Genomic DNA, 27,777 nt, shown 5'->3' with positions numbered 1-27,777 from the left:
ATTTCAGTACCAAACACAATGAAGCTTCCAGATACAGATAGAAACTTCTTAGAGTCCTTCCTGCAGTCGCCTTGAGCCAGTAGAGAATTTCTTTTGTTTTCAAATCCACCCTTCTGTTCAGATTATAATAATCTCAGGAACTTGGCTTTAGTTAGTTTAAGGACCTAAGCTCTAAACTCCTACGTTATGCAATCCTATGTCTACTCCCCAAATGAGAACTCGCCTCATGGCCCCCAGTGGCCAATGCTCCATCACCATCTACACTACCACAAGGTACCTACAGTCTACATTACAGTTTGGTTCACTTTGTTGTTCCAGTACTCTCTTATTTATGGCAACCAAAGATATAATTTCTTTCTTGCAAGGTGACTGACATATTCAATGCATTTTTTCAATCCTAACTTATATGTTCAGTTCAGTTCAGTCGCTCAGTCGTGTCCGACTCTTTGCGACCCCATGAATCGCAGCACACCAGGCCTCCCTGTCCGTCAACATCTCCGGGAGTTCACTCAGATTCGCGTTCATTGAGTCAGTGATGCCATCCAGCCATCTCATCCTCGGTAGTCCCCTTCTTCTCCTGCCCCCAATCCCTCCCAGCATCAAAGTCTTTCCAATGAGTCAACTCTTCACATGAGGTGGCCAAAGTACTGGAGCTTCAGCTTTAGCATCATTCCTTCCAAAGGAAGGGCTGATCTCCTTCAGATGGACTGGTTGGATCTCCTTGCAGTCCAAGGGACTCTCAAGAGTCTTCTCCAACACCACAGTTCAAAAGCATCAATTCTTCGGCACTCAGCCTTCTTCACAGTCCAACTCTCACATCCATACATGACCACAGGAAAAACCACAGCCTTGACTAGACGGACCTTAGTCAGCCAAGTAATGTCTCTGCTTTTCAATATGCTGTCAAGGTTGGTCATAACTTTTCTTCCAAGGAGTAACTGTCTTTTAATTCCATGGCTGCAATCACCATCTGCAGTGATTCTGGAGCCCAGAAAAATAAAGTCTGACACTGTTTCCCCATCTATTTCCCATGAAGTGATGGGGCCAGATGCCATGATCTTCATTTTCTTCATGTTGAGTTTTAAGCTAACTTTTTCACTCTCCACTTCACTTTCATCAAGAGGCTTTTTAGCTCCTCTTCACTTTCTGCCATAAGGGTAGTGTCATCTGCATATCTGAGGTGATTGATATTTCTCCCGGCAATCTTGATTCCAGCTTGTGTTTCTTCCAGTCCAGCGTTTCTCATGATGTACTCTGCATAGAAATTAAATAAGCAGGGTGACAATATACAGCCTAAATGCACTCCTTTTCCTATTTGGAACCAGTGTGTTGTTCCATGTCCACTTCTAACTGTTGCTTCCTGACCTGCATATAGATTTCTCAAGGGGGAGATCAGGTAGTCTGGTATTCCCATCTCTTTCAGAATTTTCCACAGTTTATTGTGATCTACACAGTCAAAGGCTTTGGCATAGTCAATAAAGCAGAAGTAGATGTTTTTCTGGAACTCTCTTGCTTTTTCCATGATCCAACAGATGTTGCCAATTTGATCTCTGGTTCCTCTGCCTTTTCTAAAACCAGCTTGAACATCAGGAAGTTCATAGTTCACGTATTGCTGAAGCCTGGCTTGGAGAATTTTGAGCATTACTTTACTAGCATGTGAGATGAGTGCAATTGTGCAGTAGTTTGAACATTCTTTGGCATTGCCTTTCTTTGGGATTGGAATGAAAACTGACGTTTTCCAGTCCCGTGGCCACTGCTGAGTTTTCCAAATTTGCTGGCATATTGAGTGCAGCACTTTCACAGCATCATCTTTCAGGATTTGAAATAGCTCCACTGGAATTCCATCACCTCTACTAGCTTTGTTCATAGTGATGCTTTCTAAGGCCCACTTGACTTAACATTCCAGGATATCTGGCTCTAGATGAGTGATCACACCATTGTGATTATCTGGGTCATGAAAATCCTTTTTGTACAGTTCTTCTGTGTATTCTTGCCACCTCTTCTTAATGTGTTCTGCTTCCGTTAGGTCCATACCATTTCTGTCCTTTATCGAGCCCAATTTTGCGTGAAATGTTCCCTTGGTATCTCTAGTTTTCTTGAAGAGATCTCTAGTCTTTCCCATTCTGTTCTTTTCCTCTATTTCTTTGCATTGATCGCTGAAGAAGGCTTTCTTATCTCTTCTTGCTATTCTTTGGAACTCTGCATTCAGATGCTTATATTTTTCCTTTTCTCTTTGGCTTTTCACTTCTCTTCTTTTCATAGCTATTTGTAAGGCTTCCCCAAACAGCCATTTTGCTTTTTTGCATTTCTTTTCCATGGGGATGGTCCTGATCCCTGTCTCCTGTACAATGTCACGAACCTCATTCCATAGTTCATCAGGCACTCTATCTATCAGATGTAGGCCCTTAAATCTATTTCTCACTTCCACTGCATAATCATAAGGGATTTTATTTATGTCATGCCTGAATGGCGGTGGCCAGTGCACTAAGCGCAGGCGGTGGCGCCGGTGCACTAAGCGTGGCCAAGAGCTACCCCACATCCGAGGTCAGTGGCAGTGACCTACAGTGCCAGTCTGTGACAGCGCAGGAATGGCGGAGAAAGCAACCCCACGTCTGAGGTCAGGGGCGGCGGCCAAGATGAGTTACCCCGCATCCAATTCAGGGGCGATGGCTGGGAGGAGAAACCCCATGTCCTAGGCCAGGGGCGGTGGCCGGGAGAAGCCACCCTGCGTCCGAGGTCAAGGGCAATGGCTGAGAGGAGCCACCCTGCATCGGAAGTCAGGGGTGGCAGCCGAGGCCAACGGTGGTGCCCGAGGCCAGGGGCGGTGGCCAGGAGGAGCAATCCCACGCCCAGGGTGTGGTGGCTGTGCCTTCGCAGGAGGGCCTAGAGGAGCCATCCCATGCTGAAGATCAGGAAGGGCGGTGGGAGGAGATATCCCTCTTCCAAGGTAAGGAGCAGCGGCTGTGCTTAGCTGGAGCAGCCGTGAAGAGATACCCCATGCCCAAGGTAAGACAAACCCAAGTAAGATGGTTGGTGTTGCAAGAGGGCATCAGAGGGCAGACACACTGAAACCATACTCACAGAAATCTAGTCAATCTAATCACACTAGGACCACAGCCTTGACTAACTCAATGAAACTAAGCCATGCCCGCAGGGCAACCCAAGGTGGGCGGGTCATGGTGGAGAGGTCTGAAAGAATGTGGTCCACTGGAGAAGGGAATGGCAAGCTACTTCAGTATTCTTGCCTTGAGAACCCCGTGAACAGTATGAAAAGGCAAAATGACAGGATACCGAAAGAGGTACTCCCTAGGTCAGTAAGTACCCAATATGCTACTGGAGATCAGTGGAGAAATAACTCCAGAAAGAATGAAGGGATGGAGTCAAAGCAAAAACAATACCCAGCTGTCGATGTGACTGGTGATAGAAGCAAGGTCTGATGCTGTAAAGAGCAATATTGCATAGGAACCTGGAATGTCAGGTCCATGAATCAAGGCCAATTGAAAGTGGTCAAACAAGAGATGGCAAGGGTGAACATCGACATTCTAGGAATCAGCGAACTAAAATGGACTGGAATGGGTGAATTTAACTCAGATGACCATTATATCTACTACTGCAGGCAAGAATCCCTCAGAAGAAATGGAGTAGCCATGATGGTCAACAAAAGAGTCCAAAATGCAGTACTTGGATGCAATCTCAAAAATGACAGAATGATCTCTGTTCATCTCCAAGGCAAACCATTCAAAATCACAGTTATCCAAGTCTATGCCCCAACCAGTAATGCTGAAGAAGCTGAAGTTGAATGGTTTTATGAAGACCTACAAGACCTTTTAGAACTAACACCCAAAAAAGATGTCCTTTTCTTTATAGGGGACTGGAATGCAAAAGTAGGGAGTCAAGAAACACCTGGAGTAACAGGCAAATTTGGCCTTGGAATGCAGAATGAAGCAGGGCAAAGACTAATAGAGTTTTGCCAAGAAAATGCACTGGTCATAGCAAACACCCTCTTCCAACAACACAAGAGAAGACTCTACACATGGACAAAAACAGACGGTCAACACCGAAATCAGATTGATTATATTCTCTGCAGCAAAAGATGAAGAAGCTCTATACAGTCAACAAAAATAAGACCAGTAGCTGACTGTGGCTCAGATCATGAACTCCTTATTACCAAATTCAGACTGAAATTGAAGAAAGCAGGGAAAGCTTATATGAGTTTGTTGCAAAAGAGATTTTCTGATTTTCTCAGTCTACCATATCTTTAAAATCTCAAGTCTTTCCCTCAGTCTAGTTGGGTCTCTCTACCTCAATAACACAAGTGAAAAATTCCTTCTCATGTTATCTGTTCTGTAATGATATTACTATTTTATTCAACATTTTCTGTCTCAACAGTTTATATCACTAATAAGCAAAACAGCTATCACAATGAACACATAAAATCTTTTATTGAGTTGTGTGAAGAACTATTAAACAAAGATAAGATTTATCATTTTAACTTGCGTGTAATTTAATTTAACTTAAGTAATTTAACTGGAAATTGAACCTCAACCATGAAAACTTAAGAGTAAATGCAAAACACTCTCAGACATAAATCACAGCAGGATCCTCTATGATCCACCTCCCAGAATTCTGGAAATAAAAGTAAAAATAAACAAATGGGATCTAATTAAAATTAAAAGCTTCTGTACAACAAAGGAAAATATAAGCAAGGTGAAAAGACAGCCTTCTGAATGGGAGAAAATAATAGCAAATGAAACAACTGACAAACAACTAATCTCAAAAATATACAAGCAACTTCTGCAGCTCAATTCCAGAAAAATAAACGACCCAATCAAAAAATGGGCCAAAGAACTAAATAGACATTTCTCCAAAGAAGACATACGGATGGCTAACAAACACATGAAAAGATGCTCAACATCACTCATTATTAGAGAAATGCAAATCAAAACCACAATGAGGTACCACTTCACACCAGTCAGAATGGCTGCGATCCAAAAATCTGCAAGCAATAAATGCTGGAGAGGGTGTGGAGAAAAGGGAACCCTCCTACACTGTTGGTGGGAATGCAAACTAGTACAGCCACTATGGAGAACAGTGTGGAGATTCCTTAAAAAATTGCAAATAGAACTACCTTATGACCCAGCAATCCCACTTCTGGGCATACACACGGAGGAAACCAGAATTGAAAGAGACACATGTACCCCAATGTTCATCGCAGCACTGTTTATAATAGCCGGGACATGGAAACAACCTAGATGTCCATCAGCAGATGAATGGATAAGAAAGCTGTGGTACATATACACAATGGAGTATTACTCAGCCGTTAAAAAGAATTCATTTGAATCAGTTCTGATGAGATGGATGAAACTGGAGCCAATTATACAGAGTGAAGTAAGCCAGAAAGAAAAACACCAATACAGTATACTAACACATATATATGGAATTTAGGAAGATGGCAATGACGACCCTGTATGCAAGACAGGAAAAAAGACACAGATGTGTATAACGGACTTTTGGACTCAGAGGGAGAGGGAGAGGGTGGGACGATTTGGGAGAATGGGAATTCTAACATGTATACTGTCATGTAAGAATTGAATCGCCAGTCCATGTCTGACGTAGGGTGCAGCTTGCTTGGGGCAGGTGCATGGGGATGACCCAGAGAGATGTTGTGGGGAGGGAGGTGGGAGGGGGGTTCATGTTTGGGAACGCATGTAAGAATTTAAGATTTTAAAATTTTAAAAAAAAAAAATAAATAAAAAATAAAATTAAAAAAAAATAAATAAAATAAAAGTCAGTGAATAATAAAAAAAAAAAAAAAAAGAGTAAATGGTTTCACTTTTCTTCAGTGTGTTCAGATTGAAGGCTTTATGGAATATCCACAAGATAATGAAATTAAGCATATGTCATAGAAAAGAACCAATTATATCTAATAGTGCACAAAATTATGAACTTAAAAAGTGATTACTGTAAAGAAACATAAAATAAAAGTTGTAGCTCCAATGCCTACATGGCTAGTTCAAAGTAACCTACTGTCTTTATGTCTTAATATTTTAAATTACAAGTATATTACAAATTTGGTTCACTGTTTTCAACAAAGATCATAAATCAAGTAACATGTTAAGAGATTATTGCCCATGATCTTCATTGTCCATCACTTTTCAAGCATGAATTAAAGAGCTAAAGAGATAAGCAACCTAAGTAAAAACTCTTCCTAAGGCATGTTGATTCTATTTATCAATGAACATTAAATCTTATTAACTGGCACATTAGCACTATAAAGTTTTGTCAACAAGTTTGAAAAAGAAAAATCAATAATGACAATAATATTTCTGATTGAAAGATATAACTGGTTAAATACCTGAAGAATGACAAACATGAGTGAAAAAAATAGCCTTTCCCTCTTTCCATGTAATACCAATATTACATGCTTCATTTCTACATCTATATAAATATATATTATTATCCTTATTTTGAAGAATTAAAAAAAATCATAGTGTTTAAAGAAAATGATACTATCTTAGCTACAGAAACTTTTTAGAAATAAAAGGTAATACAATGCTTAAAATAATTATTATATAAATATGCATATGTTCATCATGTTGTCTGCTATAAGTATTTTTTAAAGTTTTATCTTTTCATTTAGAGAACATCTAATGATAAAGATATTATATTTCTAGAGCAAACTAATCAAAACTGAAACATTTAAGCATGTTAAAAATCCAGGATGGAAGATAGCAGCACCTCAAAATTTAAATGAAATACCTACTACCTATGGTAGAAGTTGCCAACGTTGTAAAAATGAGTTTAAGAAACACCTTTTTTTTTTTTTTAAAGAAGATGATGTCCTAATATCTGAGAAAAGAAGTGTATGCCTTACAAATAACTGAAAAAGAAGAGAAGCTGAAAGAAAAGGAGAAAAGGAAAGATATACCCATTTGAATGCAGAGTTTCAAAGAACAGCAAGGAGAGATAAGAAAGCCTTCCTCAGAGATCAATGTAAAGAAACAGAGGAAAACAATAGAATGGGAAAGCTTAGAGATTGCTTCAAGAAAATTAGAAATACCAAGGGAACATTTCATGCAAAGATGGGCACATAAAGGACAGAGACGGTATAGACTTAACAGAAGCAGAAGATATTAAGAAGATATGGCAAGAATACACAGAACCATACAAAAAAGCTCTTCACTTTCCAGATAACCACCATGAGGTGATCACTCACCTAGAGCCAGACATCCTGGAATGCGAAGTCAAGTGGGCCTTAGGAAGCATCACTATGAACAAAGCTAGTGGACATGATGGAATTCCAGATGAGCTATTTCAAGTTCTAAGAGATGATGCTGTGAAAGTGCTGCACTCAATATGCCAGCAAATTTGGAAAACTCAGCAGTGGTCACAGGACTGGAAAAGGTCAGTTTTCATTCCAGTCCCTAAGAAAGGCAATACCAAAGAATGCTCAAACTACTGCACAACTGCACTCATCTCACACGCTAGGAAAGTAATGCTCAAAATAGTCCAACCCAGGCTTCAAGAGTACATGAACTGTGAAATTCCAGATGTTCAAGCTGGTTTTAGAAAAGGCAGAGGAACCAGAATCAAATTTCCAACCTCAGTTGGATCATAGGAAAACAAGAGAGTTACAGAAAAACATCTACTTCTGCCAAAACCTTTTGACTGTGTGGATCACAGCAAACTGAAAAATTCGTAAAGGGACGGGAATAGACCACGTGACCTGCCTTCGGAGAAATCTGTATACGGGTCAAGAACCAACAGTTAAAACTGGACATGGAACAACAGCCTTCTTCCAAATTGGGAAAGGTGTATGTCAGGTTGTATCACCCTGCTTATTTAACTTATATGCAGAGTACATCACGCAAAATGCCAAGCTGAATGAAGCACAAGCTGGAATCAAGATTGCCGGGAGAAACATCAATAACCTCAGATATGCAGATGAAACCACCCTTATGGCAGAAAGTGAAGAAGAACAAAAGAGCCTTTTGATGAAAGTGGAAGAGGAGAGTGAAAAAGTTGACTTAAAACTCATTCAGAAAACTAAGATCATGGCATCCAGTTCCATCACTTCATGGCAAATAGATGGGAAAACAATGGAAACAGTAACAGACTTTATTTTGGGGGGCTCCGAAATCACTGCAGATGATGATTGCAGCCATGAAATTAAAAGATGCTTGCTCCTTGGAAGAAAAGTTATGACCGTTCTAGACAGCATATTCAAAAGCAGAGACATTACTTTTTCAACAAAGGTCCATCTAGTCAAAGCTGTGGTTTTTCCAGTGGTCATGTATGGATGTGAGAGTTGGACTATAAAGAAAGCTAACCGCAGTAGAATTGATGCTTTTAAACTGTGGTGTTGGAGAAGACTCTTGAGAGTCCCTTGGACTACAAGGAGATCCAACCAATCCATCCTACAGGAAATTACTGACTACTCACTGAAAGGACTAACGATGAAGCTGAAACTCCAATACTTTGGCCACCTGATGTGAAGAACTGACTCATTGGAAAAGACCCTCATGCTGGGAAAAATTGAAGGCAGGAGGGGAAGGGAATGACAGAGGATGATATTGTTGGATGGTATTCCTGACTGGATGGACATAAATTTGAGCAAGCTTTGGGTTTGGTGATGGACAGGGAAGCCTGGCGTGCTATAGTCATGAGGTCACAAAGAGTGGGACACGACTGAGTGACTGAACAGAACTGATGCCCTCGTGGGGGACTGTTACCTTCCAGGTTCAACAGCTTGGCCAGAATGAAGGGGCATTTAATCTGAGTTCGTTGCTAGACTGAGATACAGGTGAGGTAGTTAGAGTAGAAGGCAAGGCAAGGAGGAACTTGTGTTGGTGTGACCACCAGAGTTTACCCAGCTTGCTGTGATGGACCTTTGCTGCCAACAACGCTAGTACCGAAGCTCTTTCCTTCAGTTCTAACACTGTTCACTCCATTTTAAGTGGCATGCCTGAATAGTCAGAGCAAACTGTTTAACCATTGTCTGAATACCTTGACTGTAGAACAGTGAGGAGAACCACTGAAGCACAGTAAGATATCTATATGATATGCGCACATCAAAAAGTGAAAAATACAACCGAGTGGGCCATTTCTTCCCTCTCTTAGAAAATGATAACACATCCTCCAAGATTGCCCCAGTGATATCACCTTTTGTGGGACGCCTTCCCTAATCACACTGACATGTTGGCTTCATCTTTTCTGCTTCTATTTTCCTGTATTAAGAACCTTTCCGGTTCTTATACATTAATGTGTAAATAAATACTTATATTAATACTTCAGACTGCATTTGGCTATAAGAATCATTCCTACTTCAGTGTCAAGACTAGTATACAGCAGGTGATCAATACATGCTGTTGATTGAGAAAGAGAAAAAGGGAAGAAGGAAAAAAGGAAGAGGGAAGGAGGAAAGAAAGAAGGAAGAGAAGAAGGAGGGAGGGGCAATGGTAGGCTGGCTCAGTATGTAGCTGCATGTTGTCAGACCTGGCCCGGCCCCTGGTCCCTCCACCCTCTGGCCCCCTGCTTCTGAACCTCCTGATGGGCCCTAGCAGGCTCATCCACCTGCAGCAACCACGATCAATCACCCTGACACTGTCAGATCTTAAGCCTTATCTTCCATATTTCAGCATCGCATCCCTTTCTCAAGATCTACTCCTGAGACTGGGTCCCCACCTGACCAACAAGGGGGAATCTGCTGAGTTTCTTTCACTGTGCTGGGATCCCTCCATCTGCTGAGCAGCAGCTAGCAGGGTAACTCACTGCCCAACAAGCTGGACTGACTCTCACGAGGGGCCACCTCCAACACCATACCTGCTTTAACAGGACTTGGTCCCTCACTGCAGACCACTCTCCGAGATCCACCCCCAGCACGCCTAAGGCCCAGCCAGATCTCAAGACATAACAAGAGTGAATCACACAATCTCCACAGGGATTCCATTCTGTAGGTGCAGGGTGAATAAGAGGTGTTCCACTCTTCCTGTGAATGTTGAGAAGGTATTTATGAAAGCACTCCCACTTAGACACACTTGAAAAGCCCTTTCAATGTGTTGCTTTTTCATGCTAGGAATGCTTGGTTGAAAGGGTTTTTGTGAAAAATCTATTTTTCAGGATATCTGTTCTGCCTTTTTTAAGAAGAAATATGATACTTGAAGCCCATTCTATTGATATTAATGGATCATTTTAATTCAAAAGATCCATGCAAGGAAAATTCTTGCAACACCTGAAGGAACGTGGTGAATGATAACTGCTCAGACAACTCAAACAGGCACCATGACTGGTCACAGGTAAAGGGCTATGTTTATCGCCACATCAATAATCAATACTAATAACATATGGAAAATTAGATTTCCAGTGGAAATTTGCTGCATGTTGCAGGGAACTCAAGTTGGTGCTCTGTGACAACCTAGAGGGGTAGGATGGGGTAGGATCGGGAGGGAGATTCAAGAGGAAGGGGACATTTGTATACCTATAACTGATTCATGTTGATGTATGGCAGAAATCAATACAATACTGTAAAGCAAACATCCTCCAATTAACAAAAATAAATTAAAAAAATAATCAATACTGACACACAGTAGTTACTAAATTAGTATTTCGTTGTTGAAAGTGAAAGTGTTAGTCACTCAGTCATGTCCAATTCTTTGTGACCCCATGGAATATAGCCCACTAGCTTCCTCTGTCCATGGGACTCTTCAGGCAAGAATACTGGAGTGGGTAGCTATTTCCTTCTCCAGGGGTTCTTCCCAACCCAGGGACTGAACAACGATCTCCCACCTTGCAGGAAGGCTCTTCACTGACTGAACCACTTGGGGGTCCCAATTAGTTGTTACTAAGTTAGTATCTGTTGAATGAATGAGTGAACATGCACTCATATGTGTGTTTGTATGTAGAAACATGATGGTGGAGTGGAGGTACTCTGATAGCATCTACTGTATGACACCAAACAGTTTTATGATTTTGCTCCTTTTGAGATGCATTTGACACCTCACCCTGTTAAAATCTCAGTCAGCTCGGTCACTCTGTCATGTCCGACTCTTTGCGACCCTGTGGACTGCAGCACGCCAGGCCTCCCTGTCCATCACCAACTCCAGGAGCTTACTCAAGCTCATGTCTATCGAGGCCCCTCTATCGAGGGGTATAAGAAAAGCAAGAAGCCTTTGGAGGTAGAGAATAGCATTATATACGCTGTGTTCTCATTCTAGAAAAGCAGCTTTCCCACGCATTCCATCTGGGGCTGAGAGTTTATTTAGCGGTAGTTGCTTATGCCTAGAGTTTTTAAAATTAACCTGTCACAGAAGTACCTCAAGGATAAGGTCTAGAATCACAGTATTGATACAAATATATGCTACGTCTATACATATGTATATATATGTGTGTATAATTAAAAAAGCAGTCCTACAAATTTATGCAATAAAAAGTCAACCTTAAATTGCTACTCTGTCAGAAAATGTCATTTAAAATGTCTAACATTCTGCCTCAGGCCTCAGTACTCAGGAGCTTTTGACAGCCTAAAAAGGAAGCAAATCCCATAAACCAGGTCTTGTTTGCGTTCTATCAGCAGTTCTATGTTAATTACTGTGACAATGAAAAGGAAAGATATTATCTAAACTAAGATATTGTAATTTTTGTTCTAGTCTGTTATTTAATGTTCTGAAAGGAAATCAAGGAAGTATCCTTTTAATTCCGCTTTTTTCTTTATAATTCTGCTTCTTGACATAATTTAAGACTGGCTCCAAAGGTCTTTTTTTTTTATTATATTTTCCAAAAGTACAACATCACAGGACTTTGTGCATGGAAAACATGCTTCTTACAGATGAGTGACTGGGCAATTAAAATGCAATGTGCTCTCAGACTAAACATCAAATACACAAAAAAGGTATATGAATCTGCATGACAGTCCACAGGTTCTGGAGGAGAGGGCTACTGTATGTACTTGCAAAGTGTCAACGGAGCTTAAGCCTTGTAAAAATAAGCCAGGGAAAGCATCATCTGTTTCTCAGCTGCATGCTTCCCTTTCCTCTCCTTAATTTTTCCAGATGTAAACACTCACCTACTTATGCACAGAAAACGCAAATCTAAAGATCAAAGTTCAGTTCAGTTCAGTTCAGTTCAGTCACTCAGCCATGTCCGACTCTTTGCGACCCCATGAATCGCAGCACAACAGGCCTCCCTGTCCATCACCATCTCCCGGAGTTCACTCAGACTCACGTCCATCAAGTCTGTGATGCCATCCAGCCATCTCATCCTCGGTCCTCCCCTTCTCCTCCTGCCCCCAATCCCTCCCAGCATCAGACTCTTTTCCAATGAGTCAAATCTTCACATGAGGTGGCCAAAGGACTGGAGCTTCAGTTTTAGCATCATTCCTTCCAAAGAAATCCCAGGATTGATCTCCTTCAGAATGGACTGGTGGGATGCCCTTGCAGTCCAAGGGACTCTCAAGAGTCTTCTCCAACACCACATTTCAAAAGCATCAATTCTTCGGCGCTCAGCCTTCTTCACAGTCCAACTCTCACATCCATACATGACCACAGGAAAAACCACAGCCTTGACTAGACGGACCTTAGTCAGCAAAGTAATGTCTCTGCTTTTGAATATACTATCTAGGTTGGTCATAACTTTTCTTCCAAGGAGTAAGCGTCTTTTAATTTCATGGCTGCAGTCACCATCTGCAGTGATTTTGGAGCCCAAAAAAATGAAGTCTGGCACTGTTTCCACTGTTTCCCCATCTATTTCCCATGAAGTGATGGGACCAGATGCCATGATCTTTGTTTTCTGAATGTTGAGCTTTAAGCCAACCTTTTCGCTCTCCTCTTTCACTTTCATCAAGAGGCTTTTTAGTTCCTCTTCACTTTCTGCCATGAGGGTGGTATCATCTGCATATCTGAGGTGATCGATATTTCTCCTGGCAATCTTGATTCCAGTTTGTGTTTCTTCCAGTCTAGCGTTTCTCATGATGTACTCTGCATAGAAGTTAAATAAGCAGGGTGACAATATATAGCCTTGACGTACTCCTGTTCCTATTTGGAACCAGTCTGTTTTCCTATGTCCAGTTCTAACTGTTGCTTCCTGACCTGCATACAGATTCTCAACAGGCAGGTCAGGTGGTCTGGTATTCCCATCTCTTTCAGAATTTTCCACAGTTTATTGTGATCCACACAGTCAAAGGCTTTGGCATAGTCAATAAAACAGAAATATATGTTTTTCTGGAACTCTCTTGCTTTTTTCATGATCCACCGGATGTTGGCAATTTGATCTCTGGTTCGTCTGCCTTTTCTAAAACCAGCTTGAACATCAGGGAGTTCACAGTTCACGTATTGCTGAAGCCTGGCTTGGAGAATTTTGAGCATTACTTTACTAGCATGTGAGATGAGTGCAATTGTGTGGTAGTTTGAGCATTCTTTGGCATTGCCTTTCTTTGGGATTGGAATGAAAACTGACGTTTTCCAGTCCTGTGGCCACTGCTGAGTTTTCCAAATTTGCTGGCATATTGAGTGCAGCACTTTCACAGCATCATCTTTCAGGATGTGAAAGAGGTCCACTGGAATTCCATCACCTCCACTAGCTTTGTTCGTAGTGATGCCTTCTAAGGCCCACTTGACTTCACATTCCAAGATGTCTGGCTCTAGATCAGTGATCACATCATCATGATTATCTGGGTCGTGAAGATCTTTTTTATATAGTTCTTCCATGTATTCTTGCCCCCTCTTCTTAATATCTTCTGCTTCTATTAGGTCCAGACCATTTCTGTCCTTTATTGAGCCCATCTTTGCATGAAATGATCCCTTGGTATCTCTAATTTTCTTGAAGAGATCTCTAATCTTTCCCATTCTGTTGTTTTCCTCTATTTCTTTGCATTGATCACTGAAGAAGGATTTCTTATCTCTTCTTGCTATTCTTTGGAACTCTGCATTCAGATGCTTATATCTTTCCTTTTCTCCTTCGCTTTTCGCTTCTATTCTTTTCACAGCTATTTGTAAGACCTCCCCAGACAGCCATTTTGCTTTTTTGCCTTTCTTTTCCATGAGGATGGTCTTGATCCCTGTCTCCTGTACAATGTCACGAACGTCATTCCATAGTTCATCAGGCACTCTATCTATCAGATCTAGGCCCTTAAATCTATTTCTCACTTCCACTGTATAATCATAAGGGATTTGATTGAGGTCATACCTAAATGGTCTAGCGGTTTTCCCTACTTTCTTCAATTTGAGTCTGAATTTGGTAATAAGGTGTTCATGATTTGAGCCACAGTCAGCTCCTAGTTATTTTGTTGACTGTATAGAGCTTCTTCATTTTTGGCTGCAAAGAATATAATCAGTCCAATTTTGGTGTTGACCATCTGGCGATGTCCATGTGTAGAGTCTTCTCTTGTGTTGTTGGAAGAGGGTGTTTGCTATGACCAGTGCATTTTCTTGGCAAAACTCTATTAGTCTTTGCCCTGCTTCATTCCGCATTCCAAGGCCAAATTTGCCTGTTACTCCAGGTGTTTCTTCACTTCCTACTTTTGCATTCCAGTCCCCTATAATGAAAAGGACATCTTTTTTGATTGTTAGTTCTAAAAGGTCTTGTAGGTCTTCATAAAACCGTTCAACTTCAGTTTCTTCAGCATTACTGGTTGGGGCATAGACTTGGATAACTGTGATATCGAATGGTTTGCCTTGGAGATGAACAGAGATCATTCTGTCATTTTTGAGATTGCATCCAAGTACTGCATTTTGGACTCTTTTGTTGACCATCATGGCTACTCCATTTCTTCTGAGGGATTCCTGCCCACAGTAGTAGATGTAATGGTCATCTGAGTTAAATTCACCCATTCCAGTCCATTTTAGTTCGCTGATTCCTAGAATGTCGACGTTCACCCTTGCCATCTCTTGTTTGACCACTTCCAATTAGCCTTGATTCATGGACCTGACATTCCAGGTTCCTATGCAATATTGCTCTTTACAGCATCGGACCTTGCTTCTATCACCTGTCACATCCACAACTGGGTATTGTTTTTGCTTTGGCTCCATCCCTTCATTCTTTCTGGAGTTATTTCTCCATTGATCTCCAGTAGCATATTGGGCACCTAATGACCTGGGGAGTTCCTCTTTCAGTATCCTATCATTTTGCCTTTTCATACTGTTCATGGGCTTCTCCAGGCAAGAATACTGAAGTGGCTTGCCATGTTAAATCGCAGATCAGTAACAGTATGAGTCCTGAATGGGAATCAAGAACCCTGTATTTTCATTGGATCTTTGCACTTTATAGGCTGTGTGACCTTGAAGAAGTCACCAAATCTCCCTAAGTTGCATTTCTCTCAAGCATTAAAATAATAATAAACACCGATCTCACCTGTGCACTGTGTCAGAGACAGCGCTAGATATTTACTATACCATTTCATTCTTCTCAGGCTTCCTTGTAGTTGTTAGGTTAGGGGTCACCTGTCTGAATTCTGACCCATGAAAGAAGCAGAATTGACACAAGCCATTCACGAACTGCTCTGTAAATACAACCCACAAGATCCACCAGCTCTCTCTTCCTATTTTGTGACTGGAGTCTCATATCCAGTAGAGTAGGTGCAAGATAGGAAAACAACCTGAGACGCTGTTACCACTTGCAGCAGAGCCTGAGTAGGATAGCCTTCAAGCTACCGAGGCTATGATGTGAGCAAGAAATGAGCCTTCCTGATTTAAGCCATTAGAACAGTTTAATATAGCCTAGCCTGACTAACAAAAGCACTAAATAAGAAAATAAAATTCACTTGTTTTATATATCAATGTGCTATACAGCTATACAGGTTATTACTGTGAGCAATGATGGCAACCTTGTAAAAAGATTAATAGGACTTCTAAGATTTTTAGACAATATAAAGGCTTCCTGAAAGATGAGAGTCCAGTCACTATAGACCAGCCACTTCTCACCTCAGTTCAGTTCAGTCGCTCAGTCGTGTACGACTCTTTGCGACCCCATGAATCGCAGCACGCCAGGTCTCCCTGTCCATCACCAAGTCCCGGAGTTAACTCAGACTCACGTCCATCGAGTCAGTGATGCCATCCAGCCATCTCATCCGGTCGTCCCCTTCTCCTCCTGCCCCCAATCCCTCCCAGCATGAGTCTTTTCCAGTGAGTCAACTCTTCGCATGAGGTGGCCAAAGTACTGGAGTTTCAGCTTTAGCTTAAATATTATTATATATTTATATGCTCTTAATATATCTAGGAAATAGATACAAAGATGATCCATTTTACCAAGTATTTTAGCTGATATGACTAGGTAGTTGAAAGCCTATCACTTATGCTCTCTACAATGACACTAAGTTACATGAAGTTTCTAAAGATAGTGACCTCTGGCAAAAGATGAAAATGCACACCTACATGAAATGATTCTCTCACTTTAAAACCAAAACTGAGAGGATGATTGTAACCATATTTGCAATCTCCTTTTAGGAGATGTCTTGCTAACAAGCACTCAAAAAAGAACAGCAAAATGCCAAGATTATGGTTAATACAATTTTGTATAGACTGAGTTTGCCTAAATTTCAAATACAACGTACACAGAATTGGAGGGAAGCTCTCCTGAGAACCTAAGAAAATGGTACTTAAGGTACCCTTATTATTTTTTATATGGTGCCAAATTTTCTTGACAAATTGTTTAGTCCATCAAAAAACTATTTCCTTTAGAGATTTTTGAAGGGATATTAATTCAAGTCAGCAAAAGGAATCATTGATTAAATCCAAGAGTATTATATCAGTTCAAGTGTTCCTTATTGGATGATTATTAGCTGTTGCTGTACAAATATCACTGGCAGGATTAATAAGATCTCTCATAGAATCAAAAGGCCAAAAATAAGTTCAAAGAAGGCTAAAAATATTCCTTAAATTTAATTTTTAAATGCAGCCTTCCAAAAATCAAACATGTATTTTAGAGCAATCTTGACATCTCCACAAGTGCATAAATGAATTTAAACCTGTCAACGACCTACTTTAATGAAAGAAATTACAGCCATCTTAAATACCTATAATTTATCTTTATAATAATACTAAGCTGCTAATTTTAGAACTTAGAAATGAGAAATTATGGCAAATAAATGCAGTTAGCAAAATCAGCCATCTAGAAGACTCAAGTATATTCTTCGGGTGAAGAAAAGCTGAGTTTGCCTACTCCTGAATGTCTTGCCATTGCTGAAAGTTTACAATATTTTCCAATATTTACAATATCAGGCTGGAGGAGCTGCAAGGAAATGCAGGCTAACTCACTAGAGTGAACTCTGTACACACCAGTTGTGTACATGTAGACGGAGACAAAGCAGATTGACACGGGTGCTTGAACCAGCTGCCTGCCTCTCACAATGGCAGAGACTAGCCATTGCCTGCCAGAACCTCCACCTTCTCCTACCCCAACAGAAAAGAGAACACTGCTTTTTTTCTTTTCTTTTTTTTTTTTTTTTTTTTGGATGAGCATATTGCTTCCTGGAATAAAACTATCTTATCCACGAATGAACATTATCAATTCAAGGATAATGTGGGACTTTAGTAAAGCTGCTCTAAGAAAACTGGCTTGATTTTGAAGGTCATCTTTTGTATTGTTGCTTTACCCCTTACTGTACCCCTGTCCAGTAGCCTACATGGACCCTGAGTTCCACACAGCAGGAAGAAGACCATAAAAGTCAGAGCTTGAGTGCTTGACGACAGGATGGGATTATCACACAGTTGGTCTAGCCTACATCTAGGCTACTTTTAGAAGAGACAGAAATATATTTCTATCTCTTTTAAGTCACTATTATTGTGGGGTTTTCTGCTATGGGCCACTAAAATTTAACTTATATAATTAGTTAATTCATTTTTCTTTAGTCAAGAACCATAATAGTCTGGATTTGTACATGTAGACTCAACTTTAACATTTTTATCCTATTTAACGGTAGTAGCCCAATTTGTAAAAATACTGATATGTCATGTAAGAAAATCAGCATTGTGAGTGAATTATTTTAATGCTTCTTTCATATAAGAAACCTAGAGATAAAAGTTTACCAGAAAACCAGTAAATTCTTAAGGAAATTTTCCCTTCTAGTTCCCAAAGAATACCAAAAAAGAAGTAGGACAATGAGAAACCTTGCATATATTTTCTAAAGAAATCTGTGGAAGATGAAAAATATTTTGCTACAGAATGTACATTGACATGATAATATGAAGAGCACTTTCTAGTTTAAACTGTTTTCTATCATTTCTATTTCCAATATTCTGTTTTTAAAGATCTATTGATTCAAATATGAGAACAATGGTTAAAATTTTAATTTTTTAATAAAATTCACACTGAAAACTTCTAGTGATGATTACTAAAGGATTATATTTCTTAAAAGTTCAGGATAAAGTAAATAAGTTCCAATTTGTTTGTTGAAAACCTAAAGCTCTGTATAATCATATCTACTTCACCCATGTACATGGAAAGAAGGAGCAAGAGGAAGAAGGAGAGAAAATAAACCTATTTATGTCCATCTGGGCCCTAAATGAAAAGGACCCCATTCTATTGTATATGTTTTTCCTACCTCACTATGTAATATAGCCTGGGGCTAGGAATGCTTTCACCTTTCAACCTAGAAATAAAAAGAATATTTTATTTTTATTCCAAGAATTTAGTATCAGAAAAGAATTCCTAGTACAGGAATCTCTCTCTTCCTCATCTCACTTTGATCTCTTTCTCTTTCTCCTCTAAAAAGGAAGAAAGAAAAAGCAAAATGTCAATACTAATTTCTTTTTTTTATTTTTCACAGTAAGTTGCTGATACAGGAAGCCCTCAGGCTATAAACATTTTTTTAGTCATTATGATGAAGAAAGAAAAACCATAGGTTTCCATATGCATTGTTTCAGAACTCACAGTGCAAGTGACTCTTTAAAAAAAGTAACTCTATCTTGCAATCACTATGGAAAACAGTATGGAAGTTCCTCAAAATAACTAAAAATAGAGTTGCATATGATCTAGCAATTCTACTCCTGGGCATATATCTGGAAAAAATTATAATTCAAAAAGATGCATGTACCCCTACCTTCATAGCAGCACTATGTACAATGACCAAGAAATGGAAACAACCTTAATGTTTATTGAAAGAGGCATGGGTAAATAAGGTGCGGTATATATATATACAATGGAATATTACTCAGCCATAAAAAAGAATGAAATACTGTCACTTGCAGCAACGTGGATGGACCTAGAGATTAGCATTCTAAGTGAAGTAAGTCAGAAATAGAAAGACAAATGCCATATGACATCACTTATATGTGGAAACTAAAATATGACACAGATGAACTTATCCACAAAACAGAAAGAGATTCACAGAAACAGAACAGACTTGTGGTTGAAAACACTGAATGAAAGTGGGAGGGTGGATTGGGAGTTTAGGATCAGCATTCGCAAACATTCTGTCGCTGTTGTCTGGTCACTCCATTGTGCCCCACTCTTTGCGACCCCGTGAACTGCGCCAGGCTCCTCTGTCCATGGGATTTCCCAGGCAAGAATATTGGAGCGGGCTGCCATATCTTTCTCTAGGGGGTCTTTTCGACCCAGAGATTGAACCACATCTGCTTCATCTCCTTCATTGCAGGTGGATTCTTTGTCACTGAGCCACTAGGGAAGCCCACAAACTATTATACATAGAATGAATACACAAGATCCCACTGTTTAGTACAGGGAACTACATTCAATATCCTGTGATAAAACATAATGGAAGAAGAATATATATGTGTGTACACACACACATGGGGGGCATGGCAACCCGCTCCAGCGTTCTTGCCTGGAGAACCCCATGGACAGAGCAGCCTGGTGGGCTGCAGTCCTTGGGGTAACAGAGTTGTATGTGCCTGAAGCGACTTAGCACACACACATATATACACAGGTATAAGTGAATCACTCTGCGATACAGAGGAAATTAACACATTTTAAATCAACTATAATTCAATAAAGTAATTCTTTTAAAGTGACTATTATCTCCTATATGTGTATTCATCTCACTAGCTTACTGCTGCTATAGCTTAAGCCAAAGGTAGAAACACAAGGCTTCATGAGAAGAACAACAGTATTCCGCATATTTTGAAGTCAGTTAAAATAACATTCAGGTAAACCCAAGATATTTCTGTTATGAATTATTCTCTGGAAGATTATAATTTACATGGTTAATGAATATATAGCAAAACTAATTTTGTTAAAGTATCATGGAACTTACTAAACATCTTATGATTGGTGTAGTAATAAAACATATTTTAAGTGATATTGAGGACTTACCACCTCCACCTCCAAGAAGACTGGCATTTGCTGTTTAAAAGAAAACAAACAAAAGATGTTAAATAATATATTAAAATATGTTTATGCCAGAGTATTCCAAGAAAAAGTTGGTAATGATCATGCCATACATATACACACACACATATCACAATAGGTACTTTCATATAAAGATACAGTCTTTGTTTTATGAAGAATAAAAATGTAAATATTCACTGTTTGTATCTCCTTTTTCTCTTCAAATGACTATTTTTACAATGTTCTTACATCTAATAAAATAAAATACATATTATGATCCTTTTATTATCATTCTGTATCTAAAGTAACCTTCTGTTTTCTCAATTTTATCAAGTAGAGATATAACAATGTTACTTAAGTAATTTCAATAATTTCAAAGGAAAATGTAACAAAAAAAGTATAATGATAATTTTAATTAAATTAAATACCATCAAATAAAGCTATCTCAAGTTACTCTGCTATAAGAATGAACTTAAATAGCAACAGATGTATTCTTTTGTGCATTAATTTTTTGTTTGTGGGAAAGAAACACATTTTAAATATTTTTGTAAAACAATGATTTGTCATGTCATATCCATTTATCTATTAATCTAGCCCACACAATTATAGAAGTCAAACAATAAGCAAAATATGAAACAATTCCATTTAGATTTTAAGAGGTCAAATTTTCAGAAAGTTCCATGGCAATTTTTTGCTGAACTATTAAGCAACCTTGCTGCTGCTGCTAAGTCGCTTCAGTAGTGTCCGACTCTGTGTGACCCCATAGATGGCAGCCCACCAGGCTCCGCCGTCCCTGGGATTCTCCAGGCAAGGACACTGGAGTGGGTTGCCACTGTTTATGCCTATGATAATCTAGCCACTACAAAAGTCAGAAAACAGAACTCTTGGAGCAACATAAAGTATGTAGTAACCAAGGTGTCTTTCTTCGTGGAGAAATCTGAGCTACCAAAAGATTATAGAAATCATTTAAGAAGAAATACTAGGAATCTTTAACTTGAATTTTAGTGTGATATCCACAGACCATGCACTGGCCTGGTAAGAGAAGGAAATATCAGAGTGTTAATGATTTCATCAATTTAAAAAATGGAACATTTTAAGAATAAATGCCTATATCCATAAGTGATGGTTTGTTAATTATTGCAACACTAAAGAGAACATTATAAAAATGCATGGAGAACAAACACCTTTGAAGGTTTTCTCAGTATGTCAATATTAGAGCATCAAATCTTATTCATATGATCTTCCAAGTACAGGGCCATCTATTGATAATAATAGCTGCTCTTGGCTTTCCCTCACTGCTTTCATCACAAATACGGACTGAGTAGCAATCCCATTAGTCAAACAAAACTCACTTCAGATATTACAAGTCATCTGCCACTGTGTCAACTCAGAGCCCTCAAATCCTTCTGACTTCACAATGAAAACATGTAATATTTACTTAGATGGTATCCAGGACTTAATATTTTCCCAAAATCAAACTGTGCTGAAGTCGCAACTTGCTGAAGAGGCATGAGGAAAGATGTTACCAATTCTTTTTTTTAATTAATTTTTTTTAATTGGAGGCTAATTACTTTAAAATATTATAGTGGTTTTGCCATACATTGACATGAATCAGCCATGGGTGTACATGTGTTCCCCACCCTGAACCCCCCTCCCACCACCCTCCCCATCCCATCCCTCAGGGTCATCCCAGTGCACCAGCCCTGAGCACCCTGTCTCATGCATCAAATCTGGACTGGCAATCTATTTCACATATGATAATATACATGTTTCAATGCTATTCTCTCAAATCATTACCAATCATTATCTTGGGCCCATACCCTTTAGTGGATGGGGGAAATTTCATGATGTCTATTGGCAAACCCAAACACTTTCTAAAAATCTTAACTACATGAATTTTTAAAACTGTATGGCATTTCACACTTCTGCTGATTTTTTATTTTTAAATCTGACTGAGAACTCCGTCCTTGTCTATAGCTTTTCCAGATCCCTGAAACTCCATCTGTTGTCCTCCAATTTATACATATTCATTCATAAAAAAAAACTTATTTCCAACCACAAACAACAATAGTAATGAAGAGTAGCTTTACACTCAAATTATCATGCCCAGAATCACAATAACACAATGTAACCTATTTTCCCCCAATGCTTTGCTTAATAAAGGTAGAGTTTGCCTGTTTGGAGAGCACAGACCAAGTCCCATCTGTTTAATCAGGCACTTGTCCAATAGATGTGGGTGGATGAGTGGGAGTAGGTGTAGGAACTGGAATTCCAGGTTTGGAGGACCATCAAGTCCATTTATCTCAGATGTGTGCTCGTGTCTAGATGAGCATTTCTGGTTACACTTTTAATATCAACATAGAAATATTTCATAAAATTGTGGCATCTACAAAGTGCACAATCATTTTAAAGATAATTTCATGTGCATTACCATTCATGTAATAGAATCTTAATTTAAGCTGCTTAAATATATTCAAATCAAATTCAAAGCAATTCTAATAACTATAATCCTGATAATGATTTATCTAAAGAATCCATCAAATTTAAGTCTATTTTATCAACTTCTGTTCTCTAAAATTTAAAAAATAAATGCTTTTTCTTCAGTAAAAGTGACATGCATATGTGCTCAGGCACTTCAGTCATGTCCAATTCTTGTAACGCTATGGACTATAGTCCACAAGGCTCCTCTGTCCATGGGGATTCTCCAGGCAAGAATACTGGAGTGGGTTGCCATGCCCTCCTGCAGGGGATCTTCCTGACCCAGGGATCAAAACCACAGCTCCTGCATTACAGGTGTATTCTTTGCCGCTGAGCCATAGGGGCAAAAGCGGCAAAAGTGACATAACTGTAGGCAAATAAAAGTGAATCTTTAGTATGATTTCTATTATTGTATCTTTACAAAGCACCCTATATGTAATATAACTGATTTTCAACATTTATCGATCAGATGGATTAAGAGCATTTCGTCCATTTCACAAAAGTGAAAATGACTTTTGTGTGTCTGAAATTAACAGTCATTTAATTTTTACTTAATTACTTCCAATAAATTGAGGTATATCCCAATTAGATAAGTTCTTAAAGATAAGATTTGAGTTTAATAGTTTGGTTTGCATATAATAAGCTCTCAATATGTGTTTCGGAGAAGGCAATGGCACCCCACTCCAGTACTCTTGCCTGGAAAATCCCATGGACGGAGGAGCCTGATAGGCTGCAGGCGAGGGGGTTGCTAAGAGTTGGGCTGGACTGAGCGACTTCACTTTCACTTTTAACTTTCATGCATTGCAGAAGGAAATAGCAACCCACTCCAGTATTCTTGCCTGGAGAATCCCAAGGACAGAGGAGTCTAGTGGGCTGCCGTCTATGGGGTCGCACAGAGTCGGACACAACTGAAGCGACTTAGCAGCAGCAGCAGCAGCAATATGTGTTTTGTAATAGTCAGATAATTGGCAGATTTAATCCTTTTTCTTTATTGACATAGAAGACAGGTTTTGTTTACTGAAGTGTCTAGAAAGAGAAAACTTTGGTTCTTTTTCTTTTTGTAAAATCAAAGACCGCTAAGGAAACTCCTATACTTTATTTAGAAATAGTGATTAATAATGTAGGAAACTGAAACTAGCATAACATTATTAACCAACTATACTTCAATCTAAATTAAAACGTTTTTTAAAAGAATGTATGAAATATGTTTATATATTTATGTCCCTATCTAAGTCCCATGTTGGAGGGAATTTTGGATATGCCTCTTGTTATTCCTTGAGTATCACAGGGAAGAAAATGAAAAGAGGAACTAAGAAAGCTTGAAGTTGATAAGCATGACGCTGCTGCATCCAGAGTATTTAAAGATGGCCTCGCTGAGCATGCCAGTACCATGGCTTAGCTGGTCAAAGCGCCTGTCTATTGAACAGAAGATCCTGGGTTCAAACCCCAGCAGTGCCTGGGACAGTATGTTACTGAGTTTCCTATGTGTACAGTGGTAAAGAACCCACTTGTCAGTGGAGCAGATGTAAGAAACACAGGTTTGATCCTTGGTCAGGAGATCCCCTGGAGTAGGAAATGCCAACCCCATTTCCCTGAGCATGCTTTCTAAGTAACCAGCACTAACTTCTTTCATATTTTCCTAAATAAAATGCCCCTGTTACCAGAGGAGGTAGAGGAAAAAAATCAAGCTTCAGTAATTGTCTCAAAGATCAATTCAATCAAAAACTAAAATAAAGCATTACAAATTAATGAATCTATTATAGTTTTTCCTCCCACAATAACAACTCAGTGAAATGAATAGTCTCACTACTTAGAAAGTAAAAACAGCACTGAACATAAATTGAGTAAGAGTTACCAAAATCTAATTTCAAGTGACAAATATGAAGAATTTATTTATAATACCCTAGGCAAATGATTATTTTTTGAAGTTTATGAGAAACTGCTTTATTCCATTTAAACTCGGTTTTGATTTTTTTCATTAAAATTATCAAATTATACACAAGTATAAATATTCATTGTAAAACTATCAAAACCAAAAAATAATTAAGAACAAAGCAGGAATCTTTTTCATAGGATAATTAGCCTACATGAAAAATAATCATGCTAATAGACATTAGCATCACTCTTTTTGGTTTTCTCAAGATATAAATGGAATATTACACTACAGTAAGTTCAGTTCAGTCGCTCAGTAGTATCCGACTCTTTGCCACCCCACGGACTGCAACACCCTATACTGCAACACTACAGTAGTCTTCCTTTAAAAAAAATTCCTAAATGACCCTCTTCTACATGTATGTGTCTTTTTAAGAATATAATTAGAATTAAATTGTGGATCAAATGATGAAAAATACAATTACTATATTTGTAGTCATATCACTGGAGGTTCCTAGATGCAAAATAGGCCATGACATTATTAAAAATACAAGACAAAGCTTTAATTTATTAGATACTTACAACACTATTCCTCCTAAGATGTCAAATCCTTTGCAGCCTATATAAGGTAATAAAAAGGATACTGAACTAAGAACTGAGAGCCAGATAACCTCTATATTTTAACTCTAGTTCAGTAACTAAATAGCAGGTGGATCGAGCAAATCATAGTCAAAACTATCTTACTTTTCTTCTTCCATTTGGAAATTTAGAATCAATCAGGGATGGCAAACAGGTTTTAAACAATTCAGATTCATTAACGACGAGAGACTGTCTGCACCTCTGACTGGAGAAGGATTCTGAGGCTAACCCCAGGCTCTGCTGAAAAGAGAGCCACGATTAATTAATAATGCTGGTCATGGTCAGAGGAGGATAGGAAGAATTAAAAGACAGTACACATGCCATATATTGAGGATCTCCGGATCTGAGGACTTCTTTTAGATTTGACAGTTTTGATGTAATCAAATTCGATTTAACAATCTTGAAAAACAAAACTGCTAATCTAATATGCACCATCATTGTACCTTAACATGGATAATAGCTCCTGTGTTTCCAAGTCTGAAATAATTCAGTCTGTGAAACAGTCCATAGCTAGGTGAAACAACCCACATCCACTGTGAGTCAAACTGGCCTGATAAGTGTTTGGAACATTTTTTTTTATTGTACTTGCCCAGTAATTTCTATTATCTGTATTTAGTAATTGTTTATTTTCCCACTCCATTTCTACCTCCACCCAAGACTATCTGTCAAATAAGCAACAGCCTGAGAGACTAGTCTTTAAACATTGATTAAATCTATTTGTTCAGGGTTTTTGTTTGCCTTTCATCATTATAAAGAAAATTATAGTTGCTTTCATCCTGACAGGATCCTGACCACCTAGTTTAGCTTATTTATTCTGCTTTCTTATTACAACAGAGCACATAGGATGTCAAAACGATTGCTGGCAAAAAAATTTCCCCAGGGGCTCTGCTTAAAACACCACTTCATTCACAACATGTTATCCTAAAAAATACAAAAGCCAAAATATCACCCTTTAGAATGGTACACATCACAGTCCCTTGATTTTGAAGCTCAAAGTAGGAAGGGATAAAAACACCTGTTAAGATGAAAATCCTAAACACGTGCATGACTCTAGAACCGCTTTATACAGGGAGCAACCAACTCAACTGACAGCTGTAGAAATACAATCTACACAGACAAATATAGCTATCAATTTGGCAACAGCTCTCTGTTAATGTTTTTCCAGATTTACACCTTCTAAACAAAATCAAGACTGCCACAAGTTTGGGGCAATGCTGTAATTTCCTTCCTTGAAGCTCACAGGGAGAGAAAATTAATAGGCTTAACTATTTCACATGTAGAAACCAGCATAAACATATGATGTATAATTTACATGTCATACAATGCAGAATTCAAAAGAACTCTTCATTATTCCAGGGTCTGTGTGGGTTGGATAAGCTATAACCCACCTTGAAGCCAAAAATAGAATACAGTAAGTCCTACTATGGATAAATAGGTGGAAGGTCATCAGGAATTGGAAAACTTACTTGAGAGTATTAACGAATGAAACAAAATGGAATTATTCTTGCTGAACTATAAGAGAGGAGCTAGAGCCGTCCTGTTTTGCCAATATGATGTCACCAGCTATCACTCTGGGTGCTCAGACTTCTAGGAATAATGCAGCATGGGAATAAAACTACTTATTTTGTCCAACTCCTTCATTTTACAAAACTGGAAAGATAAAGAGAATCAGAGATGTTAGGTAACTCGTCTAGGATCAGGCCTAGGAGAAGAACCTAGGATCTACTATAGAATATTGCCAATCTCAAATTGGAAATATATATGCACATACATATGTATATATGATTGTTGTTGTTTGCTTGTTCCTCTGAAATCACATTCAAAGATGGTAACAGAAAGCAATGCACATGGGGTCTACCAAATGTTAGCCTATTGAAGATCGCCTAACTTAACTATTAGAGAATAAACTAAAGCATTGGCGGTTTCTACAGCTTCACAGTTCAATACAGAAATAAGAGAAATCAGTGCACGTGTCTATTAACATGTACCATCATCCTTCTTGCCACTGTGCTTTGAATCAGTTGTAATTTTGAGAATGATAACACTGGCTCTGTTACAAAACTGGGATTACTCGAGTAACCCAATCTGGGCTTTCCAAAGAGTGAACAAACATGTCAAAATAGGGGGCTGGGGGAAAGAGTTCAAATGTACATTAGCTTTGTAGTTGTAATGATACCAGACACTTGAACAGAAGTTTTTAACTTGTCTTTCACAAGGAAGATTTTGATTGCAAATGAAGTCTCAATTTGAAAAACAGAAGATGCACTTATTTGAGGGAATATGATACACTTTATCCTAATGATAATATAAGCCTGAACATGCACTCTCATTTATACACTTCTCAGAGAGACTAACTTGTTTTAATAAAACCAGAGAGGACCTTTTTTAAAAAAAAAAAAAAACTGTTTTACAAAGTTTCTTTATTTCATCTTTCTTAAAATATTATGGAATCTTTATTTCTCCCTGATAATGAAACAGCAAATGAGTTTTTATAAAAGGTTTATTTTAGCTTAT

General features: G+C 38.7%; 1 protein-coding gene across 1 annotated transcript in view; it reads right to left on the bottom strand.

The window, feature by feature from the left end:
• The window catches only part of MACROD2 (MACRO domain containing 2), a 2,334,919-nt gene that overhangs the window by 1,778,221 nt on the left and 528,921 nt on the right, over positions 1-27,777 (bottom strand). Inside the window, exon 4 of the mRNA XM_018056932.1 lies at positions 20,260-20,289. Within this exon, the coding sequence (XP_017912421.1) occupies positions 20,260-20,289 (30 nt within the window). The remainder of the gene's footprint in view (positions 1-20,259; positions 20,290-27,777) is intronic.

Source organism: Capra hircus, chromosome 13, assembly GCF_001704415.2.
Source record: "Capra hircus breed San Clemente chromosome 13, ASM170441v1, whole genome shotgun sequence".
Classification (NCBI taxonomy): Eukaryota; Metazoa; Chordata; class Mammalia; order Artiodactyla; family Bovidae; genus Capra; species Capra hircus.
The sequence above is the reverse complement of the archived record's forward strand: the minus strand, read 5'-3'. Positions and strand labels throughout refer to the sequence as shown.